At 37.4% G+C, this 13,806-nt stretch overlaps 1 protein-coding gene across 1 annotated transcript; it reads right to left on the reverse strand.

The window, feature by feature from the left end:
- Positions 1-7,032: 7,032 nt before the first annotated feature.
- LOC131240269 (protein translation factor SUI1 homolog) lies at positions 7,033-10,725 on the reverse strand. The gene is made up of 5 exons (XM_058238396.1): positions 10,702-10,725; positions 9,115-9,206; positions 7,717-7,922; positions 7,573-7,626; positions 7,033-7,319 (listed from the first exon to the last, which is right to left on the reverse strand). Exons 2-5 carry the CDS (start codon positions 9,149-9,151, stop codon positions 7,275-7,277), a joined length of 342 nt encoding a protein of 113 aa, XP_058094379.1. The 5' UTR covers positions 9,152-9,206; positions 10,702-10,725; the 3' UTR covers positions 7,033-7,274.
- Positions 10,726-13,806: the final 3,081 nt, after the last annotated feature.

Consider the following 13,806-nt stretch of genomic DNA (forward strand, 5'->3'; position numbering starts at 1 on the left):
CAAATGAAATTCCCTTTAAGAGAGGATTTGGAAGTAAATGGGATGAAATGGCTTTTTGAGCTCCCTTGGAGAGTCGCATGTGTAAACAAAGGTGTCGTTATGCACATGTCAACCATACACGTGCCACATTAATGATATTCTGAAATAATCCAAATATCCACTACATCACTAAAATCATACTAAAAGTATGAACCAAATCATCTAAAGGATGGTGATATAACTAGATGGTTAAAAAATGTTGGCATGCTGCTTGTTCGTGATCCTTACATTTGTGGCCTATGTGAGGCTTGAAATTTCCTCATTTTTAGTTAAAGTATATATTTCAAGGGGCTTATTACAATCATTCTATCAAATATCACATATGTATACTGATTTGGGATATTAAAGTTGATTTGAAATATCACATATATTACTGTGATTATATTAAAAAATTCAAATGCATTCTAACTCTTTCCATTTACTCCCATCCAAATATAATATTTTGATTTCAAATGCATTTCATTTACTCCCATCCAAATACAATTGCGTTAGTCATTTACTCTCAATTCATTTACTCCAAATTCATTTCCCATTTACTTCCATTTACAAGCTCCCAAACGAGCCATTAAAGTTAGTTTATAATTAGGATTTCTCCATAGTAGAGATTTAAAAATATAAGTGTAAAGTTTTGGTTTAAGACGCTTTTCTCTCTTCACTAGCCCTAACTCTAGAGAAATCCTATCCCTCTTAGAAATCTTAATCCGTAAAATGTAGAAATTTTATAGTATATATAGTAACTCTTCCCTTGTGGTAGAGAATAATTTCTAATGGGATTTCCTTCTTATTTGATGCAGGGATGAACGTGATGAGGTCGCTCACCGTCTTCCTCAAGGGGATAACTACTTCGAATCTACGAAGTTTCTCTGGACTCCTCACAAAGACTTCTCAAATCAACAAGGAAAAATAGAAACTAGAAATAATTCTACAAAGTCAAAATAAATTTGTTGAATACTGATAGCTGAAATAAATGAGTCTACAACCATTTAAATAGGGATATCAAGACTTGGAATAAGTTTAGGAATTAAACTATAACTAAAACTCCCTAAAATTCGTAACTTACTATGAAAAATAAATTTTCTATTTATAGTGTCTCATTTGGCTTAACTATGTTATTCTCCTAATTTTTCTAAACACTTTTCATGTTGGGTGCAGCTCATAAAGCACAACGGATGAAGAATTATAATCAAACTAAAACTTACAATTTTTAGTAAAAATGGACATAAACATGGAATTCAACCGTTGATGTGATGGAATATTGCAAATTTGACATGGGCAACCCGACACAGTCGGGTTGGTTGGCCAAAGTAGCTTGTCTTACCCAAAATCATATATGGTACGTCGAATAACTCATTCCAGTTTGCGAGATATGCTTGTTTTAAGGTTTTGACAGTGTTAATGACTTTTGTCTTTGATCGGGCCTTCTCTGATCCATCTTGGACATGAAAATGTCCACAACCCACTCTACATCATGTTTCCATGCAGCAAAGAAGATTATTATGATTATAAATTCAAGATAGTTTCGTTTCTGAAAATTTTAAAGAGTGTATTTTACAATGCTTCCCCTTATGAAGGAGTCACAAGGATCGACTTGTCCTTACTTGACTCTTTCATAACTCGTTAAAGTCTTAAAACCATAAAAAGCTGATAAGAGACATGGGATAACCATTAGAAAGTGGTCATACATCACACCCATTGAAAAAATTTAAATTAAATTAAATTAAATAGCAAAAAATAAATAAAAAATCATATCTTTCATTTTTCAATGATTGTTAATTTCTTTTATATACATTTTACTTTTCCTACAATCACTTTAAAGTTACAATAAATTAAAACTGAGAGAATAAAAAGAAATAATAAGTTATTATCTTATGTACAATGTAGTAATTGGTATTCTAATGAGTGTTTTATACTTAAGTACACTTCTGGAGAACTAATCATATACAAGTAAGGTTACCACAAGCCATCTGTTCCACAAACCCTCCACTTGTTTTGAAAATCAAAACCATGAAATCAATAGGATATAAAGATCACCCTTCTCAAAATAAATGCACCATTATATCTGGTCAGGCTACTGGTTACCTATTGAGCACAGTAGCATGGCCCATCTAATAAGTAAACTCATCTAATTTCTTTACTAGATGATCTTCATGATGGGCCCTGCAATTTTCATGCATGTTGATCAGAAAGTACAGTGTATGTAAAATTGTAATATCTTGCATGTCAGTGATTATTTCTCATATCTCTGTAGTTAAATATCACATGTGCACTTAGAAAAAAATAATATTAATTATACTGAGGGATTGATCATTGATCTAGACCGTCCATCATATGGAGCTCACCTTTGATTGTCATGCCTACTAAGAAATCACTTTGATTGCATCATCCTAACAATCAAGTCCATGACTGGGAAGTGGCCCATCCATTTTGTATACTAGAAAAGGCTTGTGATGTGGGGTTGTCTTTACTTGCCCATCCCTCTAGAAATCACAATGGCGTGATGATACTAACCATTGATCAATGAATGAGAAATGAAATATCTCCCTTATTATATTACAAAAAGGTAATTGGAGTGACCATTTATGGGGTTCACATTTGATTTTCTATTCATAAGAAAATGTCACTTTGATTACATCTTTCTAACTAGTTGATTAACTATTATAAAAGGAAGTGGATCGTACGGTGTGCCACACAACACCAACCTCAATGGTGTGTTGACATCACCAAGTTTTGTGGGGCCCACCATGATGAATGTGTTATATCCACACAGTCCATCCATATTCCAAGATCATTTTATGGCATAGGCTCAAAAGTGAGGTGCATCCAAAGCTCAAAGGGACCACACCAGAGAAAGCAGTGGAGATTGAACGGCTAACATTGAAAACTTCTCAGGGGTCATAGAAGTTTTGGATCAAGCTAATATGTGTATTTTCCATTGATCTAGGTCTATGTGACCATATGGACAAGTTGGATGGCAAATAAACATCAGGGTGGGCACTAGCAAGCTTTCTACGGTGGGTGTCATTGTCCCCGCTACTTTGTGTGGTGTGGTCTACTTGAGTTTTGGATCCGCATTGTTTTTTGCCCTTAACCTCAAATGATCTCACAAAATGGATGAATAGTGTGGATATAACACATACATCATGGCGGGGCGTACTGACTAGTGACCTCGTGCAATGTCTTCCATTAGAAAAAAGGACAATCCATATTATTATTCTAAAAAAGGATTCATCATTGCATAATAAAAGTTCACTTTTAAGTGCTCATCCTGGTGAAAAATCACTTTATTTAACATTCAAAACATCTAATCACTTAACCAAAAATTAAGGGTCAATTATTTCAAAGGTCTAATCAAACAATTTAGACCATCCATCTAATCATCAATGTTAGTAAGCTACCAATCTTACAGCAGCCCTAATTTTTTAGACCAAAGTATGTACATAAAATGGATTGCATTCCTGCACACACTTAACCAATTTACCAATTGAGACAGTCATGATTTCGGCTAGTGCGCAAGGTTATCGGCCAAAAATAGTATCCTATTTGGCTTCACCATGCTGTTCTCCTAATTATTCTAAGCACTTTTATTACTGGGCGTAACTCCTAAAGCCCAATGGATGAAAGAGTTATAATCAAACTAAAACTTGCAATTTATAGTAAAAATGGAATTAAAATTGAGAAACGACTATTGATCTGATGGTATCTCGCAAATCCGGCTTGCGCAACCCTACGTAGCAGGTTGGGTGGCTAAAGTAGCTTGTTGTACCCCAAAATCATATATTTTACATCCGATAACTCATTCTGAATTGCGAGATATGCTCGATTTAAGGTCTGACGGTCCGAATCACTTCCATTATCAATCGGGCCTTTTCTAATCCATCTTGGCCATGAAACTGTCCACAACATGCTCTACATAAGATGTCCAGTCGACATTAAAGGTGGGCTCCACATGATGGGCAATTAATAATGGTGGGCCCCAAATGATGGATGATCCACGTCAAGGTAAGCCCATATGATGGACTGTCCACATCAAAAGTCAACCTTAATGATGAATAGCCCATATCCAAGGCAGGCCCTGCATGATGGATGACCCACATTAGAGGTGGGTTTCACATGATGGGCATGGGATATTGAAGGTAAGCCGCACATGATGGATGGCCAACAGCAAAGGTGAGCCCTACATAATGAAAGTGCATATTAAAGGTCGGCCCCTAATGATGAATGACCCCCATTCAAGGCAGGCCTTGCATGATGGACAATCCACATCAAAGGTGGGGCCCACACAATGAATAGTTCACATCAAATGTTGGCCCCACATGATGGATGGTGGATGTGATGTGAGGGGGGTTAAATAGACTTGAAGGATAATTACTTATGATGTTGGAAAGCAAACATAATTTTTTTAATTTTTGGTTGATAAGTATGTTGTTTACCAAATATACTTATCTATTGAATTAGTATAAACCAAGATAAGCTACTAATGACATAAGTACCTTATCTAAAGTAACTTACCCCATAGGAGGGAAAGATAATATTTTAATAAAGATGGATTGATTTATATTACTTAAAAAGTAATGATTTCACAGAGAATTACTTCTATATACTATTGTTCATGCATACATGCATTTCAATCATATCCTAATTGAAGTTTTTTGTTTTAAAACTTATTACACATGCACAAACATGGGGACATTAGCAACAACACTACACCTTTTGAACAATGTACAAGGCGAGCTATGTTGATTTGAAGTATTTTAATCATTCTACTTGAAGTTTTTTATTTTAAACTTAAAAAAAATAAAAAATAATAATAATAAAATAAGGAGATTAGCAACAAAATTAAACCTTTTAAACTACACATGAGGGGAGCTAGTGTCTATTTAAACCATTTATTCATTCATACAACTAAGAATAAGCCATGCGTAAGAATAATATTGATCAAGTAATCCTAAACCTTTTGAATGGAGTTAATTTGTCACAACAATCCGTTGTTTACTACCCATAAACCATATGGTTAAATCATCAAATCAAAGCGTTAATTTATAATAACGTGAAATACATTTGCTTGATGTTTAAAGATGATATTGGGACCTATTTTGTTTCTCCAGACAATTAAGTCCATTTTCATGTTATTGATTGGAAGTTTTAGATGTCTCAGTTTGTATAATTTGTGTACATTGGCTTGCTTTTGATTGTATTAATTAATAAATGATTCAAAATGACAAAAAAGTCTAATGACGTTGCTAACATCCTTGGGAAGGTGGGAACATTAGCAAGACCCACATTTATGTCATAATGAGAAGAGTTGTGGTTATTTTCCCCACAATTATATGAAAAGGCATTTTTAAATAAAGTCATAAGTATTTTAGAAATCTAAAAATGTGTATATGCATCACTTGTATTTAAAGTCATGTTTGATTTTTCAACTACGATGTAAATGGTTGAAAATGATTAAATTGTGTCGTGACATCACTTATATTTAGCTACAATGATAAGTCTACTAGACTTATTTGTTTTACCCATACATTACATTATTATAAAAATGATAGTTTTGTAATGCATGCAATGGTTACAATTTTCTTTGCCTCATGTGTATTTGACTCTTGATGACTCTTGGTTTACATGCTGTAATTCTTACTTAAAAGAAATACCTTTAAATGATAATGGTGGCTCATTTGCTTTATATTACACCTCTTGCTTAAAGAAATACCTTTGAATAATAACAATGGCTCATTTGCTTTATATTACACCTTCTTGCTTAAAGAAATATCTTTAAATGATAATGATGGCTCATTTGCTTTATATTACACCCGGTATTGAAAAACCAAACACAACCTAAATCTTACACACAAATACTTAGAGAGCAAAGGAAGCCAAAAACCATGTGGGCGGAATTTTATTGAGATCACCCGGTGGATTCTAACCATTGAACCCAACTGCCACTCAAGTAGGCCACGCCATGGGAAATAGTCGGGTTCAGGAAGGCCCACCAATAAGGGCCAACCTGCCATCCAATCCATTCTTTCATCCGAAGCATTACATCACGATGACAAAATTACCCAACACTTTGATGGCCATCCCATCCCTAGTAAATTTGAAGGTTTTGGCCATAATCCTATAGGTGGCCCACATGAGAGTTGAATCAGTCGTCGAAGGTGTTGTTTCCCTGACGGAGGCCATTGATTTTGTGCACATTAAGTTGTTGACTCCAAATTTTAGTAAAAGAAAGCCCGAGTACGAAGGTGGCGATGGACCCAAGTGTTTGCACATGTATAACGGTCTTCTTTTTCGCAGAAAATTTCGGCGCTTATTTTGAATTTTTTTGGTTTTTCTCAGAATATTATCAGGAACATCTCACCGACAATAAAATTATTTAATCCGAACTTATAATAAAATTTGAATATATTCTTGTATGAGAAGTTCTCAAGTTCGACAGGCTGGAAAAAAAATTTCAGGTCCACCCAGCTTATAACTTCCATCGTGTGCCATCCAACCCTACCAAAATGAGTTCGCCCACCATGAGGATCAACTAATGAAAAAGTGAGCCATATTCACACATCAGGTGGGCCACACCATACAAAACAATGTCCAGCCATTATACATGAAAAATACAAGTATGGTCCACTCAATGAGTGGATATGGCTGATTTTGCACAAGGTAATCCTCATGGTGGCGCCAACCTATTAGATGGGTTGGATGCTCCATAGTTGGAAGCTATCCGCTGGGTGGACCGTAACAAGTGGGTCCAACTAGTTGGTCTTGAGACCACTTCTTTTTATATTTACAAACTCACAATATTAACATGATATTTTCAAAATCCTTCCGATATGGATTCATGGATGCAATTCATTCCTAATAATAATATTTCTACTCGAGGAGTCAGTATGGGACCTGTCATGCATCATTAACAGCAAACAAACATGGATCATGTAATAAAAAGAAAAAAAAGAAAAAGAAAAGACAAGCAAGCCATTAAAAGGGGATGGACAACAATAATAGAAGTAAGCGCTCTTGGCGTATTAATAATAGATAAAAGCTCACACCACATATTCCCATGGAATAATGTTTTCACACATAACATTAGTTACTGCTGACATAAGAACCGGGACCCTTCTTACTCTCTTTAAATATCACACACTTCTGCTATTTTATCTTTTTTATATATTAGATAGATATTCCCAAGTGTCCCGACAATACCCTTCTTTCTTGCTTTCATGCAAGAGCATATATGGTTTCACTCAAAAACCATGTATTTTGATGTGTTCCTTCTTCACAATGCCAGCCTGCACAGCAAACAACAACAAAAACACGGAAGGGAAAGTGTTAGCACCTGCTCTGAAAATAATGAAACACAAGTTGATGAAAAAACAAAATCCATTCAACAGGGGCACAGCACCACCCTGTGAAGATGCCAGTCCCAGAGTCTATTCAGGATAACAGCACCAGATCCTCATGAGCACTACAGCAAGTTCATTGATCTTGCAGATGTGCTCAATCTCACCCATACACTCGGCAGAGGTAGGTTGCAGTACACACCTGAACAAGGAACGTGGAAACATTCTTCCGCTGATCTCCTTGCAGCTGAATGACCTGCACAGGTTTTAGGGCAGTGTGAGTTCGTGTCATCCAACAGATGCAAAAATAGCATTCAATAATATAATGTTTTTGTTTTTCCTTTACCTGGCCCAGCTCTGGGTCCTGGACTACTGTACCATTGCAGCAGAATTCCTTCTTGAGATCCTTCAAGATCTTGTTGTAGCTGAATTCTTTCTTCAGACCTTGAACTGTAGTCAGGCTTTTCCTACCGTTCCTTTGCTGTATGCGCACATGCACATACTCTTTTGACCCAGCACCGGAGTCCTCAGCATTTGCATCAGCGAACGGATCTGGCATGACCCGCAATTGTGAGTTCAACTCACCCAACAAACAGTTCGACAAATGCCGCAACAGGGCATGTCTTTGATTTTTTTTTATTTTTTGAGCAAGAAGTCACATGCCTTTAAATCAAATACCATCCAAATTGAACAAGCTTTCTAATCCACATACAAGATACATATTCACAAATTTCAAATTTATGGGTGTTTCCTCTTAAGTCCCGCAGCCCTTTGTGCCTGTGTAACTCCAACTAGTTGCATGTATCATAATTGCAATTATGCAGAGAAAGAACCGTTTTCACATGGGGAATCTTACAAGGAAGGGCCAGAATCAGGATTCGGCTTAAACCTGAGTTTAAAGAATCCCTACCCAAACAGACTCTGAATCTGGTTTCAGTATTATATGTTCCTTATAAGGCTGTTGACAAAGAGAATACCCCGAGCAAAATACTCAAGACTGTGTTTACGTGTGCAGGTTGAAGATTCAATTCAAACAACAGGAAATTATAAAAACTCAAAGCTGCATTCTGGATGCAGAAATGAATACAATTGCAACTAAGTCTAATCAAAAGATGAGAAGACAGAAGTTAATGATGCTTCCAAGCAATTCATGATGAGGTGAAGCAGCCACTTGCATCGCAATTAAGATCCTTTCTACTCCACATTGAAAGCCAATGTGATTGCAGTTTGGGGCCCATATCCTAAAAATATGACTGCTACTAAAGAAATCCATATCCAGTGTAATTGTGTTTCAAATGAATGGCCATCCAACCGCACCCAAGGAATGTTTCCTAGCATTCACAATTGCAAAATAGTCCTTGAGACTGCAGTTCCATATCTAAGTTGATGCCCAAATAATTGTGATTCGGATCCCTATTATGAATGGCTACATCCCTTTCAAATCCATCTTGATAGTAACGTAATTGCAATTTGGTGCCATGACCCTAAACATGAATGCAATAAAACTACAATTTGGTTATTTCCACATTGTTAGATTAGTTGTTTCGATTCAATCCATGGATAACAATCCATTATATAACCGAACACAGCCCTACAAACCCATGCACCCATCACAATTTCACTCCCAAAGTTGATCGCTAATTGTACTTCTAATGCCTCTTTATGTAAGACAGAAGGAAAAGAAATGCACTTTATCTCCAAATTCAAAGGCACATTAGCACCCATAACAGCATAGAATACATACCGAAGGCAGTGGGAATCTGGATGTCGATCTCAGACATGAAACTTGGCTGTTGAATCTCGACTAGGTGACGCGAACGGAGCTTCTTCGTTTTTGTTTATCACTATAGAAAGAAATGAAAAGGAGACATGAGATTGCTAACTTGCCATTAGCTTCGATAATATTATACTCATGTTATCTGATTAAATCAGAACATCATTTCAGGCCTCAACTAGTCAACTATCATGAGGACACTCATAATATAATATTATTTTTATATCATGAGGACACTCATAATATAATATTATTTTTATTTGAATGGTTTATAGTCATTCTACGGTCATTTAAACACTAATTGATAACCCCTGAAATCCATCATGCAATAAATTCATTTTGAAAACAATTTTACCATACATGCTAAGATAGGTTTTAATCATCCATTCCCTTAAATTTTTATACCAATTTCATTATTTTCAGAACTTAATATAAAGAACTGGCAACCTACAACCGGTTGTAGGCCATCTCAGCATCATTCCCCATCTTTCCCACCAACATGTCAATTCTATAAGACATGTGAGCCATGCAAATGGTGAAACCCACCATGAAGAACACCTGGAGCAAATATCAGCACTGCACGCTCATCAGGAGGATCACACAGTAGATATCAACAGCCGGCCAACGCTCCAACTCACCAAAGAGTAGTGGCCCACATAACAAGTGAATGGGAGTTCTTTCTTAAAGAAGCAATCTTCACCATGGGGTCGACTTCTCACATGGATTGGATTGCCTACACATACAACATGCTGGTGGAAAGATGGGCGCATGCTAAGCTAGGTGGAATTCATCAGTTTGATTTTACTTTACCAAATAGTAACCTAGATAAACGGTTATTTTCTTTCACCTCCAATAAACCAGGATAAAAACACAAAAACACAAAATTCTCTAGTACAGAACAAACGCACACAGAAGCAATCAAGACCACCTAAAATTGTAATCCACAAAACCATACCACCTAAATTTGAAATCCACAAGACCCTCACTGGTGACCAACCCTCAATTGCTAGGAATCGTCCATGATGGAGGCCCGTTGTGGACGGTTTATCCAAAAACAATTCAAACCCAACCATCCTGACCATCAAAGTCAAGAAACTTCTAATTGGAGGATGCAAACGTAGATGTTCCTCAGTTCCATCCTTACGCTGATGACCATGGAAGATCATCCGCTGGAACTATCGCACCATCAGCCATGCGCTGTGGAGCCCACTTGATGAACGGTTCTGATTATTGTATAAATTATTGATGAACGGTTCTGATTATGGTATAGATCAAGATTCAAATGAATAAATAACATGGAAAATAAAAGAAACTCAGATCAAGAAAATCAACACACCATAACCATAAAAAAAATCCTTTTCAAGTAAAACAGCGAGATAATCTCAAAACAAGAAAAGAAAGAATCGAAATCTACAACGTTGCAGGCCAAAGAAAATCAAAACAAGATCTGCAGTTCCTGCCACAGATCAAAAAAACCTGCCCACGTAACCAGATCAAGAATAAAAACGAACCAGATCAAATGATTTCGAGGAGAAAATAAAATCCCTGAATGAAAAGAAAAGGAAATTACCTGAATTCAAGATAGGGCTGAAAAGCGGATGAAGAAACCCTAATTAGGAAATCCTGAGATCTGCGGAGAAGGAGAAGGATAAGCTTATGAGTGGCTGGGTTTGTTTTGCGCGGCTTTATTTATAGTAGAGAGAATTCTTCATAACCACACAAGTTAACTCTGGTTAGGAATCTCTGGGACCTCGAGTTAAGAGTTTTGTCGGCGACCGTCGATTTAAGATCGGACGGTTCTAATTGAATATTACCTCTTTTAGAGTCGGTTTACGCTTTTTCTCGGTACATAACGACGACGAATGCCAAAGCGACTCGCGCGAGGATATATTGAATAAGCGAGTCGCGGTATACGTCAGAGAGTTGAACTTGCGTGACAGATCTGGTTCAATTGTTGCGTGAATCCAACGGTATCTGCGGAACCCACCTTGGGGCCCGTTTGGCCGGGTGGATGGGAAGGGATTGAATGGTATTAGGGTGGAAGACACGATGGATTTCAAGGTTACGATGGTGTTGTCAGTGGATTGTCTTGAGGTTCATGGGATTGCTATATCAAGTCTGTTTGGCACTCACGGCCAATCCCGGGATTAAACCTTCTCATCCCTTCCAATTCCTCTGGCCAAACACCTCCTAGGTAAATTTGAACGGATTAGGATGGATTGGATGGGATTTAAAAATAATGATGGATTGTCTTAAGATCCATGGGATTGTTATATCTCAGGATCAAGTCACCCTCACCGTCTGGCATGCCCGGCTAATCTTGGTATTTAGCTTCCAATTGCTTCCAATGCCATTCACTCCACCTGGCCAAATGGCCCTTAATGAATATGTTTTATTGACACTGCCCATCCATTTTGACAAATAATTTAAGAAAGCCAATTGCCAAATAAACCACACTAATAGTTTTTTTCACCTAAGTGGATTGGATTGGCTGATGTGCACGTGGCATGCATATTCGAGCACTTGACATCCTCCTAATTTTAAGTTACATGGCCAACTACCACTCATCCACTTGGTGAGATCATTTTAGGACATTAATTTAAAAATTAGTTACGTTTAAAACTTGAGTGGATCACACTATAAATAATAGTTGGATAATGATTCCCATCATTAAAGCATTTATAAAGCTTACCAAAATGTTTATTTTCCATCCAATCTATTTACAAGGTCAACTAAACATAAATGGAAAGAAAAAACAACTATTAAGATTGATCTAATAATTCTACGATCCCACGAAGGTTTCAATATAAGGCCTTTAATATCTCACTAATTTCTACAACATGGTCCACTTGATCTTAAGATACATTTTATTTTTGAGCTCAAGCCTCAGGGCCTGTTTGGGAGCGTGGATTTATAACCCCCTGGATTTGAAACCCCAGGATTAGAAACCTCTTAGATTTGTAATCCTCCCCGTGTGTTTGGCACCTTGGAATGTGAATCAACTTTAATCCAAAAGTACCTATCCGTGATATATTTATAGTGATTTGAATTTAATTACTAAATTAACTTTAACATCTCTAATTAGTGAGATATGTAATTTTTTATACAATGGTTGTGATAAACCTGCTGAAATATATGCTTTGCCAAAAATGATGAAATTTCAAGTCTCGAATGGGCCACAAGTACAAGATCATATCTGAGTGACTAACCAACAATTTTTAATCGTTCATTTACATGGACAATGTTTGGACGATGCTAGACAATGTTTAGACGATACTGATTTACATAGACAATGTTTGACCGGTGCTGATCATCATTGATGGGCCTTGTGCCTAATAGAATGATAGTGTACAGTGACACATATGTGTTACGCCCGCAACTATTGAAATGATTTTAAGTGTGATCCAAGCTCTCACCTTGGATTCCTTGCTTGAAACCCACATTTACTTTATGTTGCCAAACAACTAGGTGATTGAAAACCCCATTCAATCTGCTCCAGCCCCCCGTGCTAAGTGACCCCTTACAATGATTCACTTGGTGTTAGGAGTTGTTTTATTTTTCAGCTCAAGCCTTACAATGATCAGGCGACATGGACGGACGGTTTGAAAATAATATATAACCCTGGGTGGGCCTATGGAACATGGTTACGTCAACGCACCACCTCGGTGGTGTGCATTACACGAGCTAATCCGCACCCTTTTTTAAGTGCACTTTTGCTGCACCTAATGAGCGTAATTGGACGAATTTAGTACCGATCAGATAAACGGCCAGGATCTCGCACTTATGTGCGTCTTTAGGAAGCTTGCCGCGATTCGCCCTTGATTCTCTCACTTGGCGAATCGCTCTTCAGCGCTTCTCGATGGAAGAGAGGCGATGTTTATTCCGTACTACCGCCACTCGCGCGAGTGGGAGTAGCAGCATCCTTGTTGCAGGCGTCCGCGCCCACATGGAAGACGTGCAGCATCTTCACCCGGGTGGAGTGTTACAATAGGTCCCGCCGTACTGTAATAGGAAACGTCTGGGGTTTAAACGTTAGTTTGAGGGTCTTTTTCAATGATTCAAACCGTTTAGATTGTGGGTCACACGTGGAAAGTGATAATCCAGAAAAAAAATTTGATCAAAATATTTAAACTTTGGTTATTTCAATGTCATACAGACCGTCCACATTCAAAGGAAAAAATGTACAAATTACCGAAGTTTATTATGTTCTAGATCAAGAGTTCTGGTCTTTTGTCTATACATCCTTAAGATAAGTCCCATCTTATCAACGGCCTCGATCATTAAAAGATAACAGATCACTCGCACTCAAGGCTGGTGCCGTCTCATCTTCCTCACGCAGTTGGAAGAAACGGACAACCGGCCCCCGGTCAAGTATGGAGCCGGATTCGGTGAGGTGGAATAACACCGAGTTCGGTCGGGCCGACGGAAGCGGATTGCGTAGTGAGTAACTCGCTACGCACGGCGTACTTGAGTAAACTCTGCAAGGGTTATTATGATTTAGGTATTTTATATGTTCTGTCCATCCATCATCCCAGGTAAATTCAGGGCTTGTTCTCCAAAACGAAGCATATAAAAAGTTCAAATGAACTACAGGGAACAGTTGAATTGAGCTTTTACGGTTGAAAATTTCTACGTGGCCGCATAAGTTCAAGAATAAGTTTA

Source organism: Magnolia sinica, chromosome 1 (assembly GCF_029962835.1).
Source record: "Magnolia sinica isolate HGM2019 chromosome 1, MsV1, whole genome shotgun sequence".
NCBI lineage: Eukaryota > Viridiplantae > Streptophyta > Magnoliopsida > Magnoliales > Magnoliaceae > Magnolia > Magnolia sinica.

What these genes read in the sequence shown, in the direction of transcription:
- LOC131240269 (XM_058238396.1), bottom strand. Translation starts at nt 9,151, where the DNA reads ATGTCTGAGATCGACATCCAGATTCCCACTGCCTTCG. An exon ending in AGGACCCAGAGCTGGGCCAG is followed by an intron (nt 7,627 to 7,716) that starts GTAAAGGAAAAA and finishes AAACCTGTGCAG; the next exon opens with GTCATTCAGCTGCAAGGAGA. An exon ending in TTTCCACGTTCCTTGTTCAG is followed by an intron (nt 7,320 to 7,572) that starts GTGTGTACTGCA and finishes TTTGCTGTGCAG; the next exon opens with GCTGGCATTGTGAAGAAGGA.